This window comes from Carcharhinus amblyrhynchos, chromosome 4 (assembly GCF_965287045.1).
Source record: "Carcharhinus amblyrhynchos chromosome 4, sCarAmb.v2.hapA, whole genome shotgun sequence".
Lineage (NCBI taxonomy): Eukaryota > Metazoa > Chordata > Chondrichthyes > Carcharhiniformes > Carcharhinidae > Carcharhinus > Carcharhinus amblyrhynchos.
Window position 1 is genome coordinate 98,860,418 of NC_137327.1, and position 24,721 is coordinate 98,885,138.

The window sequence follows — 24,721 nt, forward strand, 5'->3', positions numbered from 1 at the left end:
TTTTTATTATGGAGAAGTGTTCATATCCATTCTGACTCCTTTATGTCCTTAAACTCATATTGTCACCTTTAAGAGTGCGGCATCTCAAAAAAATGTGTCCAGTGAAACATACCTTTCTAGCCCTCTCTTCCTTTGCTTTCCTTCTTCTCTTTTCCAGATTAAATTCACTCTTCACATCTTCTTCAAGTCGCATCAAAACTGATCTCTCCTTCATATTCAATTCCTGATTAACACCATGAAACAGAAAATCTTAATTATTTAATGGCAATTTGTTTGTACCTGTTGCACTTGCTCATTTCTGATTCAGTGACACAAATGTGGCAAATTGACAAAGGTGGAAGATTGCATCTTGACAAGGATGAGCTGATTTGTTTAAATAAAAACTATAATATTAAAAAATTAAATTGTATTTGAATCTGGGTCAGCCACAGATATTTGCCTGGGTTCAGTCACTCCCTCAAACAATCTGCTTTAACAGTAGTTGACTACCACTGTTCTGTAGTTGATGCCATGACAATGGGACCAAGATTGTAGCAACGAAACCCTCCTATAACCTGCACTAGATTGCTGTGCCTTAAATATATGCATTTGTGTCCTCCTGTAATCTCTGCAAAGGCAGACAAAGTTAATAACAAGCTTGATGTTGATAGCTTGATTCGTAGCTATTTTATTCTATGGTGGACCAAAAGATTGAGGACATTGATGAAATTCACTTAATAAAAATCAGTACAATTTTTGTTTATATGCTCTTAAAAAAATAAAGATGGTCTTTGTGGGGAATCTTATCATATAAAAGGGTAACCTCTCCCTCTATTTCTTGCCCAACCAGGGTGCCATACATTCCTCCCCACAAACTTTCTAGCATCATGATGATTCCTGGTGTTTGGTATTGATTCTTAAAAGTCTCTGGACTTTTGTCACTTGACAAGGTCACTGGACTGCTAATTTTGCATTGCTTTCCACCATTGTGCTGCCAAAATACAGGCATAATTCGATCCAATATACATTATTCTTTTTACATCTTTTTAAAGCAAGTTTGGAAAGATGGATATTTTCTCTGCGCACCTCTTGCTGAATTTGGTGTACCAATTCCTTAGCCTTCTGGCTATCTTTGTTCGAGTCTGCTAAAACAGCACAACATTTCTGCTCTTTTATCAAGTTTTTGATCTTTTCTTCGGTTTGAATCATGTTGAAATACCTTTTGGAAAAGACATACATCGTAAGATAAAAAAAACTTAATGTACCAACTCAAGATATCCGCAAAGTATCTCACAGTTAGTAAAATACTTTAAGTGTAATTACTGTTACAATATACAAAACAAATGGCCACCAAATTGTGCATAGCAAAGTTCTCCAAACAGTAATAAGATAAATGGCCAATTAATCTGTTTGATTATATTTATTAGTGGATTTCTATTGTCTTATACCAGGAGAATTTCCTTGAACTTCTTTAGCCAGTATCATGGGATCTTTTCAGTTTGTCTAAACAATCAGGCATGGTATTAATTTATTTAACTTCACAAGATACCAGCTCTGACAATGTAGCACTCCGTCAGTATTCTGTTGAAGTATTAACCTATATTATGTGCTGGTGGAGTGAGACATGAACCCATGGGCAAGTATTTTACATGCGACGTGCATGCACAATGGGCAGGATTGGAAGTGGCCATGTTCCCCAATTCTGTACTCGATCAATAAAGGAACATTATAACATTATGCTGGTTGGCCACTTAAGTGTCAGCCAGCGTGAAGCGCATCCAGAGAGGATCTGTGAGGTCAGTGGGACCAGAAACATGGTGGACACCAGATCCAATGGCAGCCTGGTGGGATGATTAAAGGTGGTTGCCAAGACCGCTGAAAGCAGAGAAAGCAGAAAGAGACCTCACCATGGAGGCAGCAGCACCCAAGTGAGAAGGTACTTCGGGTGGGCAGTAAGCCATCCTGTTCTCAGATGACTGTCCATGCACTCTTGTGGAGGTAGTGATTGCCAGGAGGGACATTCTGATGCAGGAGAAAGCCACCCCGCCTCACCAAGAAGGCCTGGGTAGTGATGGCAGCTGAGGTTAGCGGGAACGACTTGGTCTTACATACGTGGACACAATGCTAGAAAAGGGTCAATGATCCTCTGCATGTAGCAAGGTTCAGTGTGCAGATCTAAGGAAGGGTACCCATTCTTAGTTACATTCATGGGTGTTGGAATAAGGGAGTCTCAGAACACATTTTTTCCTGATGGAGAAAAGATCAGAAGCCCTGGATCTATCAAAGGGTCAGATGTGCTAAAAGCTGGAAACATCCCTATGGTTCACAGGAATGAAGATGGATGGGGGAAGCTTGTTATAATGCTGGTGCTGGGGGGTTGAGTACTGAATGAAGCTTTGTATTTACAGGAGAAACATAGCCATAATAACACCAAGAGATCTGTCACTGTGGTGGGATGGTGAACCTGCAATCCTTACCATGTACTAGGAATCCTAGAGCTCAAACACGAGCCAGGAAGAAGGTCCTCAGATCACAGAGAGGTTGGAGTATCTGAGGAAGGTTAAGAAGGTACAGACAGGCCAAGAATAAAAATAGTATAGGATTGTCTCATCCTTCAGCCGGTAGCTTGTTAGAATAATTTAAAAGTTAATGAAACCTATTATCAGAAGCCAGCTGGCATCAGAAACATAGCAACTGGAGGAAATCTCACAGTAGAAGAATGGACAGCCTATCTGGTCACAGCTTCGATTTTATGTTGTCCTTTGGAAGAGCTCCAACTCCAGAATGGGAACCTGCTCATTGTGGCCAAGTTTTACAGTAAACATTTTAAAAGTTGCTCACAGTCACCTCAAGCTGGAGGTGCATTCTGTCACCCTTATCGGCAACTTCCCCTTATTGGCCTCTGTCATCATCCTTAATTGGATAGCAAGTGCACCTCTAGCCACTAATTCACCTGCTCAGGGAAAGTAAGTGTTTATGCCTGCTCATGATATGGGCCCCCATTTGACCCTGATATAGAGGTGCTCACCCAAATATCCTGACTTGAAAGTTATGATATCAATTAATTTAATTATTTTATAGTTAACAGATACAGTGCAGGACTGGAGACAGAAATGCTTTAATTACTGCGTGCTGTATTTTTATCGTAAGTGGATTGCCACATCAAACTGATATTCCATAGTTGCAAAAAAGCTTATTGAAGTCATTTAGCAAAGGCCCCGTCCAGTCTGTTCCCAGATCCTTGGATATAGAAATTGAACCTTTCCTCGGTTTTCTTATGTGGCATTTATCCTGCTGCTATACATAGAACATAGATTATAGAACAGTACAGTACAGGCCCTTCAGCCCTCAATGTTGTGCCGAGCTATGTCCAAACCCAAGATCAAGCTATCCCACTCCCTATAATTCTGGTGTGCTCCATGTGCCTATCCAATAACAACTTGAAAGTTCCTAAAATGTCCGACTCCGCTATCACAGCAGGCAGTGCATTCACCCAACCACTCTCTGAGTAAAGAATCTACCTCGGACAACCCTCCTATATCTCCAACCATGAACCATGATACATTGCAAGAAAAGATATTCCTATTTTAACAAGTTTCTGCCAACGATAAACATGCATATTATGGGTATATATATTTGAATGGAATCCACATTTCAGATTTAGAAGCTGAGATTTTCTGATCACCACAATTTTGAATAGATTATCGCCAATGCTACAATAACACCAAATTGAAAATTTAGACTAGAATTTTGAACACGCAGCTTCAGTTGTTATTCCTTGTCTTTTAAATTTTTGAACAGATTTTCTTTCACCTTCAAACACTGGGTATAAATCTAGCCCAGATGAATTCCTTGTGCTAGTGGACATTATTTTGAGCTAAGCTCATCCCATTTGCTGGACCAACCCGCAACACAAAATTGCCTTGAGTCAATATAAAGTGACTTAATTCAGATGGCAAATAAGTTCTAATAATAGCCAAGCCTGATTGTGCCCTCACCATGTGGAGACACAGGTAAGTGCAGCAGAGAATCAGCAAGAGCAAATTAAGAATGAGAACCTTGAGAGTGAGAAACTTCCCTTTCTTACCCAGGATGGCGCTGGAGCAAGGTGACATTTTGCAAACTGTGCCCAGTATACCTCCTAATTCTATCATTTACTCTCATTCTATGCTTCTCAAACTTCATTCTATCTTTTTTAAACTCTTTTCACTGTAGCTATGACTGTAACATTAGATACTGCACTCGCTCATTTCCTTCGCTATGAGCGGTACACTCTGTATACTGTGCAAGAAACAATACTTTTCACTGTATGCTAATACATGTGACAATAATAAATCAAATCAAATTAGAAGTTGCAGTGCTTCTTTGGCATTAACTTCTTAAACTTAGGAGTTCGATTCAGAGAATTCCACCAACATTAACAGCAAAAAATTAACTTGATCATTTTTTTTGATAACTACAATAACAATTTGCAGCTTTGGCAATCTCCTTATTTGGCGCTGCACCATTTTTGGGATTTAGGGCACGAATTAGAAAAAATTAGACTTTGGAGAAATGGACTTGGTTACCAGTAGTGGGGTATGGAGACATAGGTTGGTTTCACAAAAGACTGCAGTCAACAGAATATAAAGTTTGGACAGGCAACAATTGTACTGCTAAAGAATGATAGGAGCTGGCAAAAAACAAAAAGAATGACACTAAACTAATAAACATCACTGAGAACGGGCGAATCAGAATTGATGTTGGAAAGGATATGGATGACAAAATTTTGGATGAGGTTACGTAAGTTTACAGGTTAAATTAGGGGATCATTAAAGCAGTCAGTTCCAGAAGTGACAAGCATACATGAGGACAACAGCAGCAGAAGGGTTGAAGTAGAAGCAGAGGGGGAAACACTTGGCCAATGTTAGGACAGAAAGAGGGACTTGACCCAGACTAGCATGCAGTGAGACCAGTTTAGTGATTTCCCTGGAGTACAATCTCATTGTTGGCCAATCAAAGTTGCTGAATTGGCTCCAGATGCTTTTGGTCCAACTAGAAAGCCAGCAGCTCCAAAGCCTCAGCAATGTCACAAGAAGTTGTTGCAACAGGCAGAAGACCTCAAGCTTTGAAGAGGTGTTAAATAGAAAAAAGGGTCATACCAGAGGCAGACCTTGTCAATTGGAGGGGAAAACCTTCCAGGGAAATAGCTGGGGCCGTGGGCCTGAGGCTTCCCTGTCTGTGGCCCTTCTATCTGGTACAATAGGGATCCTATGGCACCCCAGACCATTGTGGACAGGCTACATCCAAGAGAGTGGCAGGAGTTACATCACTGTCTACAAAATTTTGGGGCTCCATTTAATGGCAGATATCTTGCTTCCATCTGCAAGAGATGATGAAAATGCAGTCTCAGAACTTTGGTGAGATTAGATGCAATCATCTGCTTCACTTTATTTTGATGGCTGAACAAGCTGATTCTGGAATCATAAAATCTGCCACAAGTGTTACACACAAGTTGTCCCTTGCCTGTGGTGTAGGATGATCTTTGCTGACATCTTATTTGCAAAGCTGGTGTTGCTTTCAAACTCAGATTGCACGTTGTCACGGTAGCAACTTTGCCCACAGCTGAAGTTTCCATTTGCATCAGTTTTCAACCAGAGTTTCCCACTTATCCTGATTGCTTCTGAGGGTTTCATGTCAAGGAAGTCAAGAGTTATAGTGGGCAGACAGGAAAGTAGAGTTGAGGCCATGATCTATTGAATGGTGGAGCAGGCTAATTTGCCTGCTCCTGCTCCTAATTCTTGTAGTCTGTGTTTTTCTGGGGGTGTTTTGACATATCTTTGAATCAGAACTATGGATGTTCAGCTGGTCTCTTAGTAGGGTCCACCTCTCCCTATAGCATATCTTGGAAGCAAAGAGTTGGCATAAATGGGTCTTCTTCCAATTGGCAGGTAGTGACTAGTGGGATACTGCAGGGATTGGGCTAAGATCCCAACTCTTCACATTATATATTAATGATTTGGAAGAGGGAACTAGATGTGTTATCTCCAGATTTGTAGATGATACAAAGTTAGGTGGAAGGGCGATCTGTGAGAAGGAGCAGAGCTGCTTCAGCACAATTTGCACAGACTGAGTGAATGGGCATATGTATGGTAGATGCAGTATAATGTGGATAAATGTGAGGTTATCCACTTCAGCAGCAAAAATAGGAAGGCAGATTATTATTTGAGTGGGTGTAAATTGAGAGCGGTAGACACTCAGAGAGACCTTGATATCCTCATGCATCAGTTGTTGAAAGTAAGCATACAGGTATAGCAGGCAGTAAAGAAGGCAAATGATATATTGACCTTCATAGTGAGGGGATTTGAGTGAAGGGAGATATTTTACTGCAATTGTATCAGGTGTTAGTGAAGTCATGCCTAGAGTATTGTGCACAGTTTTGATGTCCTTATCTGAGGAAGGATATTCTTGTTACAGAGATTTACCAGGCTAATTCCTGGGATGGCAGGTTTGTCATATGAGGAGAGACTAGTCAGTTAGGATTATATTCACTGGAGTTTACAAGAGTGAGAGGGGGTCTCATTGAAATTTATAAAATTCTAACAGGGTTAGACAGGATAGATTCAGACTGGTGGAAGAGTCCAGAATTGGGGTCATAGTTTGAGGATGAGGAAAATCTTTTATAATAGATGTAGGAAAAATTTATTCACCCATAGAGTGTGAATCTGTGAAATTCACTAACACTGAAAGTATTTGAGGCCAAGAAGAAATTGGATTTGGCTCTGAGGGGATCAAGGGATATGGGGGGAGAGGTGGAATCAGGACACTAAATTTGATGATCAGCCATGATCAAAATGAATGTCGAAGAGGCTTGAAGGCTGAATGGCTTATGCCTGCTTCTAGTTTCTATGTTCTTAGATCCTTGAGATACAGCCATCTTTATTCCTGTGCACATGTCCAAGGTAGCAAAGCATTATTCACGTGATTAACACTAGGTTGCTAGGTGCATTTGCCCTTCAGTGCTTCATTGGTGAATCTGACTTTCCACATCATGCTAAGGGTGTGTCATAGGTCGAACCATTTTTCTTTGCATATGTAAGTTGTCAGGTTACTGCTGCCATACAGCAATGGCCTTGTAGGTAAATATCTCATGTCCTATGCCAACATGGTGCTTAATTATGCATATCAGCTTTTCATCTTCATGGAACAAGCAGCCAATGTGTAACTCAACCTGCCTCTTGCCTGCCACTCAGATTTCCCCTGCAGTGAGCAGGATAATATTGGCAAGTGTTCAAACAACATTTCATGCTATTTTACAAGCCCCTGCCTTGATTCATCCACCCAGGGGATGGTAAAATTCAGCCAAATATTAGAGAAGGAAAAATAGGTAGTCCTCAAGATGGAGAGCATAACATTTTAAATTCAGTTCAGGGTGAAAAAGACACCATAGAATGCTCACCCACCACCTCCCTCCATTCTCCCACATTTTTAATCATTCACTGAATGTGGCTGTTGCTGGCTCGGCCAACACTTATTGCCCATCAACCACCAGATCAAAGGCTGGGGACTGAGTGACATTCTTTCCTGAAATAAATCAAGACTAATTGAATCACACCTGCACAACGGTAATATTTTGAAATGTTTTCCAATTCGATGTTTCCTGGCCTCCACTGGAAAATTTCCATGCCTTTGCTCCCCACAATCTCAGTCCCTGTCATTAACCATTTCTGTCTGTGCTTCCTAAGCTCCTCTTTCTGTCCATGACATCCTCATCTGCAATTCAAGTTCTCGTCCTCAATCATCTTTCACTCCCATTTGTTCACAACATGAATCAGTAATTTAAAAAATGTTAAATATTGCCTCAAAAAAAGGATTTTTATCTATCTAATAACTAGATACAGTATAATCCTATCAATCCCTCACCAACAGTTCTGCACTTCAAATGAATAGGGTAGTTGGAGTCCACATGTCACAGAAATTAAGCTTATTCTGAATGCTTCTAAGAATATTCTGCAGTCAAAGAAACTATGCAAGTTATCTTACCTGTCCCTCAGAGCCTTTTTGCTTATATTTTTCTTGGATTCATTTGAGAGCCATTCTTGTAGGTCAGAAAGGTTTACCCCCTGCGCAAGACCTTGATCTTGAAGACAAAGCAATTGCTTTGCAAGTAGTCGCTTGTGAATCAAAACAAATGTAGTTATTCTCCATTTTTTTTTCCAGCAAGTTCACAAAACAACCTTGGTTCAAAAACATTTTTTAAACTCACCTGTTCTTGTGCATATTTCCTTTCAAAGTCTATTTTGATACTGGTTAGGTACTGCCTATACTGATTAAATTCCTTCAGGGTACATATGATCTGAAAAAGAGCAGAAAGAATTCACTAAATACAAATGAGTTTTTCAACCATAACGGAATATGGCTTATTATTAGTTAAGCAAATAATAATACTGGCTGTCATTCTGTCATTCCTGAGGATCATTTATGAGAAATAGGAATAGGATCAAAGAAGATAATGTTAGCGTACAATATCGAATAACCATGGCAGCTTCAATTGTTGACCATTCAAATATAAATTCTAATAACTTTTTCCTTTTTTTATATATTCAGGCTTTGATGGGGGTCTGATATTTTTCCAGAATCAAGAGGGGATTTTCACAGTAACTTCATTGCAGTGTTAATATAAGCGTACTTGTGACACTAATAAATAAACTTCAAACTTCACACAGTCTGTGCTTTGAAATTTAAATGACATCTATTTGTGCCATGACATGTCTGGTTCTGCATTTGTTCACTCTTACTCCATCCCTCTGATTATACCAACAAATTAGGCTGTTGATTTCCACACTATTAAGAACTTTGAAGTTATAATATCTTTGAAAGGAAATTTAGAAAATTTAAACAACATAGGACTGTTTCCAATTCAGTTGTTTGTACAAACATGGCATTTAAACAATAACGAAAGCATTTCTGGGGAATGCAAATCAATAAAATTAATGGCACAGTGACCTACAAATATAATTATCTCATACTGTGTATGTTTTGTCTTGGTTTCCTGTCATCTTCTAGAACATACCAAAAACTTGTACAGCAACTGTGAATCAGAAGAGGAAATCTTAAGGAGACTTTCTCAAAGTGGGGTGAAGTACTGCTGGTATTAATTCATAAGAAACACTAACAGCTATGCATTCAATAAGTTATAATTTGAGGCTGTGCTTTTTTGGATAAAAGCTTTTAAAGGAATCAGATGAGTTACATTTGTGGTAGAGTGGAGTATATGTTGGATGCATATTTCCATTATTTGCACGCTATTTATACAATATCTGTTCTAATGTGGGTAAACCTCTTTTATGTTTCCTCTACCACTACAAGCAAAACACCATAGCACTGGCAGAGAACTGATGGATCAGTTCTTCTTCATTTTACATTCACGCTCATTCCATTTTGTAAAACTAGAATGGGAAGGATGGAAGATCCTGGCATTGGGGACCCCATATGTCAGCAGATAGCAGGGTAGATTCCATTCGCAGCCAACTGCGCCCAAGTTCAGATCAAGTGGGGAGTAGATTATCCCACTAAGTGAAAGTATTCAAAAGACTACTGCTGATGTTAAAGGGCATGTTCCACTGAACAGCAACAAATTAAAAAATATGGGAAAACATGATGTTTCATAATGTCGCTGAAACAATCATCCGAAGACTCAGGCTAAAGCTTTCTGGGAACTAGAATTCAAATCCCACCAGTTTAGCAGATGGAATTTAAATTCCATTTAGAGGTCTGAAATTAAAACCATAGATAAGTTGCAGCACAGACAGAAGCTATTCAGCCCATCATGTCTGCACCAGCTGAAAGAAATTAACTACAGGTTCTAAGCCCATTTTCCAGCACATTGCAGGTTACAGCACTTCAGCTGCAGATCCAAGTACCTTTTCAATGAGCTGAATGTTTCTGCCTCAACCAGTAATCCAGGCAGCAAATTTCAGATAGCTCCTATCCTCTGGGTGAAAGGGTTTTTCCAATATCTGCTCTAAGCCTTCTACCAATCACCTTATATCTGTGGCTCCTAGTAAGTGACTGCTCCTCTAGGGAAAGCAAATCATTTTTGGCTACTCAATCTAAGCCTCTCATAATTCTGTGCATTTCAAGCAACCGCTCTGTTCAGGACAGCCTACCTAATCTTTCCTAATAGCTGCAATTTTTAAGGCCTGGCAACATTCTTGTAAATCTCCTCTGTACTCTCTCCTGCGCAATTATGTCCTTCCTCTAATGTCATGACCAGAGCTTAAAGTTTTTAAGTTTATTTGTTAGTGGCACAAGTAGACTTACATTAATACTGCAAGTTACTTTGAAAATCCCCTAGTTGCCACACTCCAGCATCTGTACATTGAGGGAGAATTCAGCATGGCCATTGCATCTACTCGGAATTTTGTTTGTCCTCCCCAGATGAACTATCTCCCACTTCTCCAGTTTGAATTCTAAGTGCCACTCTTACTCCCAAACCAACCAAAACCATTGAAATCATTTTGGAGTCCACAACTATCCTCTTCATTATCAACTACATGGCAATTTTTGTGTTATCTGCTAATTTTCCAGTCATGCCTCCTGCAGTTAAATCCAAATCATTAATATATACAACGCTGCAGCATGAACCAAATGCTGGGTTAAGGCGCCTGATGCTGACACTCATCATACCCGACAAATGTTGTTAATTGATATAGACAGCAGGACGGTGGCCATGGAAGTCAGAATCCGCTAAGGAGTATATAACAACTCACCTGCCAAATCAACTAGCCCTGAAAACAGATGGCACTGGAACATCAGGCCCATACCCAGCCATTGCCAGCAATGCAGAGCCCACAGGGTCTAGGCTGTGGCAGGTAGGAGGATTGATGCAGTGAGCATGGAAGCTCAAGGTACGGGCCCAGGTGGAGCTGTCACAGATACAGATCTTGGTGGTAGTAGCAAATATTTAAACAAGAACTTTGAAGGCTCAAAATAGCAGTTAACCATGGGTCATCAGTCCTAAGAGATAGGTGAATGCCATTCCAAGGGGACAGGCAATGGCCATCATTGTCCTCAGCCGATTGAAAGGGAGTCAAGTTCAGATCCCCGAATCCAGAGTGGCAGAGACGGGTGCCTCACAGCATCCAGTGTGGTTTATTCTATCAGTTTCAAAAAGTAATGATTTGCTATAATAATTTCATAGAATCCCTACAGTACAGAAGGAGACCACTCAGTCCATCGAGTCTGTACATACCACCCAGGCCCAATTCTCATAACCCCATACATTTACCCTGCTAATTCCCCTGACACTAGGGGCAAATTAGCATGGCCCATCAACTTAACCTGTGCATCTTTGGACCATCGGAGGAAACCAGTGTGCCCGGAGGAAACCCACTCAGACACGTGAGAAAGTGCAAATTCTGCACTGATAGCGACCCAAGGCCAGAATTGAACCTGGGTCCCTGGCGCTGTGAGGCAGTAATGCTTACCACTGTGCCACCATACCAGTAAGAAGTCTCACAACACCAGGTTAGAGTCCAACTAGTTTATTTGATAGTAATCTCACAAGTTTTCGGAAATGGTGTTCCTTTGTCAGGTGTATGGAAGGTTCTGATCACAGAAAAGCATATAAAGTCACACACAGTTTACAGAATTCTGATTAGAATGCAAGTCTTTACAGCTAACCTCTATTCAAGTCTTAAAGATGCAGACAATGTGAGTGGAGATAGCATTAGCAAAGGCTAAAGAGATGTGTATTGTCTCCAAACAGGACGCTACGTGAGATTTTACAAGCCCAGGCAAGTCATGGGGGTTACAGACAGTGCGACGTGAACCCCAGATCCTGGTACGCCCTTCTCTGATCAGAACCTTCCACACACCTGACGAAGGAACACCGTTTCCGAAAGCTTGTGGGATTACTATCAAATAAACTGGTTGGACTCTAACGTGGTGTTGTGAGACTTCTTACTGTGTTTACCCCAGTCCAACGCCAGCATCTCTACATCATGACCACCATACCAGGTCATGCAAGCCTTTGTTGTTCCAACCAATATTTATCTCCTAACACAGTTTCTGTGCAGCAAGGTCTCCCAAGCAGCAATGAATATTTACTACTACTTGTTCCCATTACCCCATCTTCCTGTTCAAAGTCAAATATAAAAGCAACTAATTGACACACCACCTTGTAATATGTTACACAATGAAAATTTTCAAATCTGTCACTTTGCCATAAGGCACGTTTGGAAAAATAAATTAGGATTCAAAATTAGAATGACATTATCAGCACTTAATTACCTTATTGTTTTCTGTGATAAGCCCCTGATTTTTTAACTTTTTCAGTATGTCTTTACGTCTGTAGTAGCTACTCAAATAAGGATCATGAAGGCTTTGGTAGTTGAGTTTTAACAGATGCAAATTGGGATCTGTGAGGTTGAACTCACTAGATGGCTGGTGAAGCTGAAATGAAGACATTTTTAGGAGTTACGCATTGTCATGAACACAAAACTCTTTAACTTTAATTCAGGGAAACAAAACATTCTAAAAAAGCAGATGGTGAAGTCAAGTCATGATAAACGCCTCAGTCTGAAGATATACCCATGTCATCTGGCTGCCATAGGGGGAAAAACTCAAACAGAAACCCGTTGAAGCGTGGGATGCCAATTTTAGCACTTTTTCACAGCATTTCACTGAAAAAGAACAGCTGCTGTTTGAGATGCAGAGATAAAAAATCTACTGACGTATGGAAGCAAGTGAATAATTTCCATTAACAACCAAGTGGGATGCTTACGAAAGTTCACTTTCTGTCCAGAAGAAAGGAAACAGAACAATAAGGGTTCTTGGTGATTTAAGCAATGGAGAATCACTAAGATGTGCCTTGCAGGTGATAATCACATCCAGAAAACTCAGACTGAATGGATCGATTGTTGAAGGACACTGGATATTTTGACCTGATGCAGCAAGAAGTGAACCTGCTGGAAAGTTGGGAGTGGCTGTGCGGTTATTCCTGTAATGCTACATATCTGCAAGTAAAAGTGTTTTGAAAGATGTTTTTTGATTGCATTAGTTGGTGTGAAAATACCTTTCTTAAATTTGATTTATTAGTTTCCTGTTGTTGGGAAAACCATATCTTCACAAACTATATTTTTCTTTTAAAATATGGAAACTCATAGTATTACTTGTTTTTAAAGATTATAAACTCACCTTGGACTGCCAACAGGCTTACCTTTTTAGGAAATCAAATGATATCAAATGTACCACCTTATCAGTGTGGTACATTTGAATTGCAATTAGTTAAACTGATAGGGAAAAAACTGGTTTAAAAAAAGGCTAACAATTTACTGCAAATTGCCAAACAAAGGAGCTTTAATTTTTGAACCTGTTGTTTGAACTTAGTTATGGGAAATAAGCCAAGAAGGCTGCCCTAACTTGCATGAAAGTCTGTGTGTGGTTATCAATTTGTCAAAGAATCCTCATCTGGGTGAAACTTGTGGCTATAACTTTGAAAGTCCAAAAAGCTGAGAATTGAACTAACTCTGTCTATATTCTCCTCCATGCCAAAGTTCCATTGGTGGGAACCTCAAGACATCTACTGCAGCCAGAAGTCTTCATATGAGGGAGCTACAGATCAACAATGTCAAAACACTGTGAACTTTATTTTTTGTTTATGAAGCCCATCCTTCAAAATCAATCTCAGCAGAGACCCAATCTGTTTGTCATGTGCATGTGCATGTGTGTCTGCAGTATTTTTAAAAAGGGGCTAGTTACACTTTTGGAGTACATTTGCATGTTAACCAGCTCTTACAACTTGTTCAAAAATAAATTGTTTTATAATAAATCAATCATTCTGAGTTTATTGAAAGCAGCCTGGTTTAGTCTCTTTTATTAAGGTCATTAAGTGGTTATTTTAGTGAGTGAATTAAACATTAAACAAATAGTGTGAAATCGTGAAATCTCGTTCTTCAGTTCTTTTGGAAGTTATTGGTCTCTGTGAGACCAACAACAACACCTGAGACAATTCATTTTCTGAGGTACAAAACAAAGTGCAAAATGCCTTATTTTGAGATGTGTCTGTGTGATCAAATGGAATTCAGTGAAATTATGATCTTCTTGCGACTACAATTGCAGACAAAGCTGAGATATTTAAGGCTAGATTAGACAGTAGGGGTTGTGATGGGAGTTGCTGCCATGAAGATGTAAAGCAATGTAGACCACAGGATGTTTCTGAGTGTTTTACCAAAATGGAGATAGAGCGGCAACATTATAAAACAGAAAATCATCAAACACCCCCAGCATCTTCCTTGGCATTTTACCAAAACAATCATAGATCTTCCAGAAAGAACAAACCAGCAGGAGAAATAAGAGGAACATAATTAGACGTTAATGCAGCTTGTGCTGAAGGCTAATTAAATGATTGTTATGCAACCAACACTAACCATACTGTTGAGTGGCTGTATGATTGGGCAGGGGGTGCAGAATTGCAGAATCATGAGACTAGCTTGTGCCATTAAAGCCAGTCTACACAATTAAGAAGTTGAATTTTATCTGGACCATTTGCTGGATGTCATCCTCAAGATGATTTTGACTTGGGGAATGCTCAATAATAACGGAACAATGGTTTTCCATGGTTTTCTGACATTGCACTGGAGGCTTTGTGCAGGAAACTGACAGCAAAGGAGATGTCATCTAAACAACAGAGACCTAGTGACCCTTCAGAAAAATTCTGAGAAGGCAATGGAATCAAGTAGCTATGGTAGTCAATGCCAGGTGTCAAGCCCCAAGGACCAGGATGCACTGCCATAAAACATTCAATGGCATCACACGAGTGTTCAAGATTAATAAATTTATCTTCAAATGCCACATCTGACCAACTTAGCTTGTCTGCCACTGATTAGGTTTACAAGTTCTGTGATTATGAATTAGATTTTTACTTCTTAGCTTACCTTTTCACCCAGGGTTGTTGTGTACAGCAAAACTCCACTACCTGGAAGTAAGGGTAGCTTGGCCCCGAGTGGCAAATTCAAAAGTTCTCTTGATCCTGCCCCTAAGATTGCTTTACTGCTCATACACTGTGGATCAAAAAAGAACATTTGGGTTGATTTATTTCTGGGTAAGGTGGAGCTGTGCTTTGGATTTTATGTGTAAAGTTCCACAGAATCCACCGTATCTCAATTAGTATAAAGCAGAGGTGTCATTATGTTATAGCTTCCCTATGTCTGCTTCACGGTGGCACAGTGGTTAACACTGCTACCTCGCAGATCCAAGGACCTGAGTTTGATTCCCAACTTGGCTCACTCTCTTTGTGGAGTTTACACATTCTCCCCATGTCTGTGTGGGTTTCCTCCCACAGTCCAAAGATGTGCAGGTTAGATTGACTGGACAACGCTAAATTAACATCCCAGGATGTGACAGGTTAAAGGGATTCTAACTAAGGTAAGGGTAGCTAAGCGGGGTTAGGTCCTGGGTGGGATTGTTGCCAGTGCAGACTCAAGGGACCAAATGGTCTCCTTCTGCACTGCAGAGTTTCTATGAATTCATAAACAATACAATCATGAGCTCCTCATACAATCATCCTAAGAGATGCATTTCCACTAGTGTAATACTGATATTAACAGTTACCTTTGGGTTTCTTTAGTATTACATTGACAAAGTGTTATCACACTAAGACATTTGAAAGTGTAGCAACAACATAACTGATAAATCAACCATCAGTGTTTTGGCTGAGTAAAGAGTGTTGGCCAAGACATTATTGTTACTCTTGACTCCTCTTCAATAGCATCATGAGATGATAATTGCATATCCAATTCACGGAAATTGGCAGGTGCAACCTCAGTTTCACATTTTACCCAAAGGATGACATTTCCAAAAATGCAGCCTTTCTTAGCACTGAATTTGTGGAGTAATTAATGGATACAAAAGTCCAGACAGGATAATTTCATCACAAAGCACTTACTAGATTCTAAAAAGTCATACTATCAGTTTAGTAATGTTCAGCCTCTGTCTATTGTTACAAATATAAAGTTTATAAGGTTTTCATGTTTTGGGAAACAGAGGAATGAAGACTGCCATGTTCTGAATTCAGCCCAACAACAAGCCTGTGTGGCTTGGTTGTTAAAGGTTAAATTGGGGATCAGGTTTTTCTACTGGAAAGAAGGTACAAGATGTTCGCACAGTGGCAAGGACACCGCTAACTGCACGTAGACTATTAGTCTCCGAGTTTCATAGGGAGGTGCTGGGAATCTTAGGTTTTTATAAACAGTTATGTTATAAACTGTCTATTTAATTCCAAGATAGGGGCCAGAGGATAGCTAATTAGCAATTCTTGAATGCAAGACCCATGTGATCCATGCTACAATGTAGCAGGGCTTTAGCGGAAAAGAGCCTAGAGCAAGCCATTATCGCATTGGCTTACAGGAGTTTTAAAAATATCACTGAACCTTAGCAAAATACTAAAAGCAAAACACTGTGGATGCTAGAAATTTGAAATAAAAAACAAAAAGTACTTGACTAAGTTAACATTTTGAGTCCATATGACACTTCTTTGCCTATATCTTAAGCAGAGAAAATTCAATCTTTATCATTCACCATACAGGATTGCAGGTGGGAGCTCACACTTAGGTTGAAGTTATCAAGTTCATGAGGATTTAAGCAAGACTAGAAGATTCACCTAGCAATGGTTAGAGAGAGGAATCTTTAGAATAACTGTCACCTTGAAAGTCACTTAAGGATTGGAAGTTATCCAGCTGGGAAAGGGAAAAGGAAGCAGGTCAACAGCACTGGAGAACAGCTTTGAACTGGTTTCAGGAGAATAAATTATCTACTTAAGCAGAAAGAAAGGGGTAGGACCTTGGAGTGTCATGCTGACAATTTCATCAAGTTTCCATTTGAAATGTGAGGGTGAAAGGTTATTGGTGATAAGTCAAAATGTGGACATGAAGTTACAATCAGATCAGCCATTGATTTGTGCAGCAGGCTCGATAGGCCAAGTGGTCTGCTCCTGCTCCTAATTTGTATATTCATATATTTGTTTGTATGTACCTTTGTCAAGTAACCTGTTTGAATAATTGTAAATCAGCTAATCCAATTAAATTATTCAATGTTGGATATATTATTTGTTTTGAAACCACATAAGGCTGACTCCTTGTCTATTCCAAAGAATTATACAAAATAATATAGAAATAATAAAAATATAAGAAATAGATGCCCAGGGGTAGATCACACAGCCCATCGAGCCTGCTCCACCATTCAATACGATCTGGGTTACAACTCCTTCTTCCCAACCACTCCCCATATCCCTTAATTCCCTGGGACTAAAAGTCTATCTATCAAAACCCTAAATGTATTCAATGATTGAGCATCTACAATCCTTTGGGGCATAGCATTTCAAAAATTCCCAAATCTCTGAGTGAAGAAATTGATCCTCATCTGTCCTGAGTGATCAGCCCCTATTCTGAGGCAGTGCCCTCATATTTTAAATTCCCCGAATAACAGAAACAATCTCTCAAGAGGACATCTGTATTCTGCAGATTGAAATAAAATCACCTCTCAGTCTTCTAAACTCCAGGCAATAAAAGCCCAATTTACTCAGCCTCTCATGATAGGACAACCCCCTCACCCTTGGATCAATTTAGTGAGCCTTTGTTGCACTCCTCCAATGCAAACATATCCTTTCTTAAATGTGAAGACCAAAGCTGCACACTGTATTCCAGATGTGGTCTCACCAAAACCCTGTACAATTGTAGCAAGAATTCTTTACTCTTATACTCCAACCAACATGTCTTCCTAATTGTTTGTTGTGCCTGTATGCCAACTTTCTGTATTCCATGTACGAGCACACCCAAGTCTCTTTGAGCAACAACACTTAAAAGATTCTCACCTTTTAAAAAAATTCTGCTTTTTTATTCTTATGACTAAAATGAATAACTTCACACTTCCCTATATTGTGCTCCATCTGCTATCTTGTTGCCTGACTTAACCTTTTTGTATTTCTTTGTAGCCTCTCTGTGTCTTCCTCACAGCTTACCATTCCACCTAGCATGGCATCATCCTCAAACTTGGATACATTAATTTCCTCCATCCCTCCATCTAAGTCATTAATATAGATTGTATCCAAGGTCCAGCACTGATCCTTGCAGCACTCCATTATTCACTGCCTGCCAACCTGAAATAGCCCTATTTATGTCCATTCTTTATCTATTAACCAATCCTTGATTCATGCTAATATGTTACTCCAATTCCATGAGTCCTTATTTTTTCCTATTAACCTTTTGGGTGACAACTTTTAATTTGTTTAGGAAACCAGGTATGCTATAGCTACTGGTTCCTCTTTACCTACCATACTAGTTACATCTCCAAAAAAAAAATACGTTTGTGAAGCAGAAATTTCTATTAGTAAAACCATGTTGGTTCCAATCAGACCATGCCTAAGTGCATTATTAAACTTCCTTAGTAATAGATTCCAGCATAACTGACCTATCATTTGTGTAAACCTGAATCCCCAGATGACTCTACTCTCTTCCACCTCATCCAGCTTTACCCCATTGTCTGTATAATGATTGCTCTTTTAAGAAGGCTGTACCACTTCATGTTTACAGATATGAAATTCTATTTGCCATTTTATTGCCCATCGTTCCACCTTATCAATAACCCCTTATGGGCTCCCTTAGTTCCTGAATTACTGACTAAGCCTGATATGCAGTGTCATCTGTTGCCCCCAAAGGGACACATCTTAAGATGGTTTGACAGCAGTCTTGAGGAAGCATTGCCAACTTAAATCTGAATGATTCATCAGTACAAGGCATTGGGTTAATTTCTTGGTGCTTAGATCATTTTACCTCTTGTGGCATTGCAGTGCACATGAGGTGATGCAACTTTCGTGAAAGAATAATAATTATACAGTGAATGGGGTAAAGCTGGACAAGGTAGGAGAGTGGGGTGATCTGGGGATTCAGGTTTATGAGACATTGAAAGCAGTGCCTCAGGTAAATGATTTTTCCTGTGAAGGCTTACAGGGTTAATATGTGGAATTACGGGGAGAGGGCCTAGGTGGGATTGCAAACTCGATGGACCAAATGGCCTCCTTCTGCACTGTAGGGTTTTGATGGTTTCAATCTCCTGCCATCAGCAACTGAAGCTAAACCAACTCCACTCCAAAGAGACAAAAACAGAAAATGCTGGAAAACCTCAGCAAGTCTGACAGCATCTGTGGAGACAGAATAGAACCTACACTTAGGAGTCTGGATGACCCACCCCTAAGACATTCCTGTTTACCTTCTCGCCCTCCCTCCTAGTAAAGTCCTTCATCTGTATAATATGAAGACCAAAGCTGCACACTGTATTCCAGATGTGGTCTCACCAAAACCCTACACAATTGCAGCAAGAATTCTTCATTCTTGTACTCCAACCACCATGTCTTCCTAATTGTTTGTTGTACCTGTATGCTAACTTTACCTGTATGCTAACTTATTTTAACTTTTAACTTTGTCATAATATTATATAATATAACATACTGTGGATGTTGGAATCTGAAACAGAAAATGCTGGAAAACCTCGGCAACACCTGTGGAGAGAGAACTTTGGAGTCGCTCATCTTTGGAGACTGGCCTCCAGGCTGGGGTAAATAAACCTTCTAAACAAACTCATACTCACATCTCTCTCCTCGGCGGTGCGGATGGCCGCATCCTTGGAGTAGGAGGACAGGTAGGCTTTCATGTTGGCGGCTGGGTGATGGGGTGTGGTGTGGTGCCCTGAGAGCTAAAGGGAGGGACGGAGGGAGTGGGGGAGGGAGGACCTCAGGGGCTTTTTCTCACATTCACTAGGAACAGCTTTCTGGGGCTGGAGACGGGCTGCCTCGTGCATTGGTTGCTAAGGCGCCCGTTTAGCCCGTTGGCGAGGCGAGGCGTTCTGTGGCGATAGGGCTGTTTATGTGTGTAAACAGTCGGGAGGACTCAGACCTGCCCACCGGCACCGGCCATGTCCAGTCATTAATAATTCACAAACAGCGGCTTGACAGGACAATGTTTACTCCGTCACCATGGAAACGGCAGCAGGACACAATCACCGCACCCTTGGGTCAACCATTCCTTAGCAACCAAAGCAAAAACAAAGAAGGCAAGTCTTTCTGGTTGAGATCCACATATAAATTCATATTGTGTTTTCTTTCACGCCCACCAGATGGGGCGAAGTGCTCCTGAGCCAGTTTTGAAGTGTAGTCACCATCATAACATGGGCAACCCAGCAAATTCCCCCAAACATTTTAAGTGTATTTATTAGTAGGCTCACATTCACTAAGAAGTCCCACAACACCAGGTTAAAGCCCAACAAGTTTATTTGGGATTGCGAGCTTTTGGAGCGCTGCTCCATCAATCAGGTAAGGAGTGCTTCGAAAGCTCGTGATTCCAAATAGACTTGTTGAACTTTAACCTGGTGTTGTGAGACTTATCACTGTGCCCACCCCAGTCCAACGCCAGCATCTCCACACTATATATTCACTAAGATGAAGTGTTAGATCGAGCCTGGGAGGGCTGTAATGCCTCTTCCTGTCAACTTGGATCTTGTTTGATCAAGCCCACAGTGGGATGTATATTCTTGTCCTGACAGTTCAGATCTGGTTTGTCCCTCATGTGGGGACTCTGATTGGACTTAATTGGCTTTTCTTAAAATTAGGAATAAAGTACCAAAAGGTACAAAAACAATTCATACTGCAATGAAGTTACTGTGGAAATCCCCTAGCCTCCATACTCTGGTGCTTGTTCAGGTATGTGAAAGGAGGATTTAGCATTGCTAATACACCTAACCAGCACATCTTTCAAACTGTAGGAGGAAACCGGAGCAGCCGGAGAAAACTCAAGCAGACAACAGGGAGAATGTGCAGACTCTGCACAAACAATGGCCTAAGTTGGGAATCAAACCCAGGCGCCATGGGGCAGCAATGCTAACCACTGTGCCATCATGTGATGATGACCAAATATGATATGATTGTGAAGTTGATTGTGGGATAAATATCATAACTTCTCGGCCTTTTGGCTAAGATCAAGCATCAGATCAAGCCTAAGATGGGATGCAATGCCTTATCTTGTCAGCTTGGATCTTGTTTGCCTCACTTGTGGGGACCTTGAAATGGATTCAATTGGATTTTGAATTTGGTTTTTGGAGCAAGCAAAGAATGGATTTGGGTTTGCCTGATCCATTCTGAGAATTCGCCTTGTGAACTTTAAGGATGGAGTAAAAAATTTTCTAAAAAGTATTGTGGATAAATATTGATTAGTATACTGGAGGATAGCTTGAACCCTCCCCCTCCCCAACTCTACTCACTCTTCTTCAAAATAATGCCAGTGGACCTTTCACATGTACCTAAGTGGGCAGTTTGGGGCTTGGGTTTAACTCTCAACAGTGCCGTGCTCCCTCTGTACTGCATTTGAATGCCAACCTTAATTTTTGTGCTCAATGCCTAGAATGCGATTTGAACCCGAAATACTGACTGAGAGGCAAAGCAGAGAATTTCCCCAGATGCAAATCCCCCAACATCTGCTTCTTACGAAAGGAAAAGTAGCCACTCATCTATTTGAAATGTTTAATATGTAATACATCACAGCTGGCGACACTCATGCTGTTGCCTACATAATTAGGGGCCTCCCATGAATAGAAAATGTTTCTTATTCTCCATTTATAAATGACAGAAGCAGAAATAACAAGGCAGAAACCACTGAACATATGGAACGGATGAATCAGTGTCCAAAAGAAATCTTAACTGTTCCGATTTTACCCTTTATGAGGACAACCAGGACTGTTAACTAATCTTGTTCTTTCAAATGTTATTCATTGTTTAATGTTTGAGTGAAGACATACAGGAGAAGGGAGGAAATGAAAAGAGCTGTAAATTACACCCTGAACTAGTTGCAGTTTCCATTAAATAAGGTGCATTCATGTGAATTTCTTACACAGTCCCTCCTAGTTTTGTTGAGTTTGAATATTATTTTGTTTGCTTATTGCTGTTGAATTAAAGAATTTGCGTGCGTTATTGACTAGGTAGAGTCTTCAAAAAATAATCTCAGCCATTGAAGAGATGGGACAGGGTCGAATTTGAACTCTATTTCACATCACTTTTACTCCTTTTGCTGATTATTTTGAATCAATGCTCACAAATGGGAGCCGCTTCTCACTATTTACCCTGTCAATATACCTCAGGATCCTCAATACCTCTATTAAGTATCCTCTCAGCCTTCTTTTCTCCAAGGAAAACAGTTCCAATCTTTTCAATTCAACCTCATAGCTACAGCTCTTTACCACTGGAATCATTATTATGAATCTCCTCTGTATTTCCTCCAATGCCTTCATATCCTTCTTTAAGTAGAATAGATCAAATAGATCAGAACTGGATGCAGGACCATAGATGAGGCCTAACTAGTGTCTGATATAAGTTTAATATGACCTCCTTATTCTTGTACTCAATGTCTCTATTGATAAATGAACAGATATTATATGCTCTATTAACTGCCCTCTCAACATGTGCTGCTATCTTCAATGACTTATGTACATATACACTGAGGTCCCTTTGTTCCTGCACCTCTGGTGGAGTTTCTCCCTTTATTTTCTATTATCTCTATTTTCTTCCACCTCACACCTCTCTGCATTGAACTTCTTCTGTCAGTCGTCTGTCCAATCCACCAACATGTCTTTGTCTTTTTGAAGTTCAGTACTACTCTCATTACTGTTGACAACATTTCCAATCTTTGTATCATCTGCAAATTTGGATCATATTCTGAACAACACAGCTTTGGTGAATATTATATATCAGAAAGAGCAAGGGGCCCAGCATTGACTCCTGGGGAACTTCCCTACTCCCTCCAATCCGAAAAACAACTATTTATCACAACTCTGGGCATAACTGTCTCTGATATTTGCAAAGTCCAATGTCAGGTGGGAGAAGTGGTTTAGAGCCTGCCTACGGCAGTGGTGGCTTTTTCTATTGTATTGTGCAGCACTAAGTGGAGAAACTAGGCAGATACTAGTTCCACTCCATATCACTAGTGGATGGCTGCTGATTCGCACACTTTGCTATCACCATAGCATTTCAAAGATCTGGGCGCGATATTTAAAGGCCACCCCTGCACCTGCTAGTACACTTTGGACTTTGTTGCAAAGACATGGATGCCAGATCCAGGAAATACAAGTTCCCTGATCCCTCCCTGGAGTAACTGCCGGACACAGTGAAGGTCCATTGCGATGTGATCAAGAGGGTGAATGATCTCCTCCATTCTGCCAGGATAGGTCATTCTTCTCATCACTCTCAACTTACACACTCACAGACCCATCATACATCCATAGGGATCTCACTCAATGCCAGCTCAAGGACATCATCACTCTCTCTCTCCCAGACACACCTTCAAATCCACTGCAGGTCATGCCCTCATGTGGTCCATGATCCACTCACCACCCATATGTGCCAGTCAGCCTTATGATCTAGCCTGGTAGGTATCCTGCTTACACTCTCCCCATTCAGGACAAGCTGTCACACAACAAGAGTGAGAGATCCCACAGTGGTGGGAGCAGAGGACCCAGACTGGTGAAGACCATTATGAAATTTGAAGGAAGAGTGCTTCGGATGTCCAGAGAGGATTTGGACCATTCCTGTGTGGATGGTGAGGTCAGCAACGATAAACCGAATGAGGATCCAGAACTACAGCATCCATCAGACATGAGTGATGGTTCCTGTTTCTCAGGCCCCTGCCTTGCACTTCAATGTGACCTAGTTTTAGAGCAGCCTCGGTGTCACAAGCTGGTGAACACATTGCACTGGTCCATCTATAGCAGATGGAAGCAGGATCATCACAGAGTTCCAGCACTAAGAGATTGCCAGAGGCCAGGAATCTGCTGAGTCTGAGTCATATGATGAGCTAAAACAGAAAATGGTGTTTGATTTGATTCTGATCAAAGATGCAGTAAACAACATTTTAAACTCTCCCCGCCTTTCTTGGGACCTTTAAAATTTGCACAATTATCTTTTTAGTCCTTAGAAATTGAAAGCAACCAAATCATAGTAACATTACCATTTCAAAGGGAAGATATCATCAAAGACAGCATTTTAGATTGAACTCTAATCTAATTTCCAAACAGTATAGCAGTCTTTTGTAAGATGTTTCTGACCAAAGGCCTCTTTGATACAACCAGAACCATGTCAAACCTCTTAATTTCCGATACACATCATACAACAGTCAAAATTCAAGCCTGCTGCTTTTACTTTTGTGAGCCATGTACTGGAGTTGAAGACACCCACATATTTTATCACACTAACCAGAACTGCACTGAACCACACTGAAATTCAAATTTTCAGCGCTTAACAGGTTACTTATTGTGACGTTCATGTATCTTTAAGAAATGTTTTTTTTTAAATCAGCTCTCACAGCTTCAGCTTATTTCATTGTTGCTGAGTTGTCTGTAGAAGTCCTTTTATTGCCCCTTCAGTGGTTTAAATGGGATTTGTTTATTTTTACTCTGGGATCTCTATGAACCTTCATTGTTAGGAGGAAGACTGGTAACAGGTCATGTGTTTTGGACAGCTTTTTTTCGTAGTGAATTCAAGGTTTCATTTTTGATTTGGGCAGCTGGCAGTCATACCTTTAGAAGGGACATCAAGCTGAAAAGACGTGTTTTTCTCTCCCTCACTTGTTTTGGAAATTCTGCTGGTTAGCTGAAAGCAAGGCTTCTTGCCTTCCTGGGGTAGAAAATCTGCTGTTATTGTTTTAACCAGAGTGTCTCCTTGGTGTAC

General features: G+C 40.4%; 1 protein-coding gene and 1 pseudogene across 1 annotated transcript in view; one reads left to right on the forward strand and one right to left on the reverse strand.

The window, feature by feature from the left end:
• The window catches only part of LOC145342678 (fibrous sheath-interacting protein 2-like), a 38,295-nt gene extending 18,591 nt beyond the window's left edge, over positions 1 to 19,704 (reverse strand). The window contains exons 1-7 of the mRNA XM_080188232.1: positions 19,603 to 19,704; positions 14,898 to 15,023; positions 12,253 to 12,414; positions 8,225 to 8,314; positions 8,002 to 8,132; positions 1,066 to 1,198; positions 113 to 223 (exon numbers count right to left, since the gene is read on the reverse strand). Of these exons, the coding sequence (XP_080044358.1) occupies positions 113 to 223; positions 1,066 to 1,198; positions 8,002 to 8,132; positions 8,225 to 8,314; positions 12,253 to 12,414; positions 14,898 to 15,023; positions 19,603 to 19,665 (816 nt within the window). The 5' untranslated portion in view covers positions 19,666 to 19,704. The remainder of the gene's footprint in view (positions 1 to 112; positions 224 to 1,065; positions 1,199 to 8,001; positions 8,133 to 8,224; positions 8,315 to 12,252; positions 12,415 to 14,897; positions 15,024 to 19,602) is intronic.
• Positions 19,705 to 20,959: 1,255 nt separating this feature from the next.
• Positions 20,960 to 21,187, forward strand: LOC145342810 (U2 spliceosomal RNA; annotated as a pseudogene).
• The last annotated feature ends 3,534 nt before the right edge of the window (positions 21,188 to 24,721 follow it).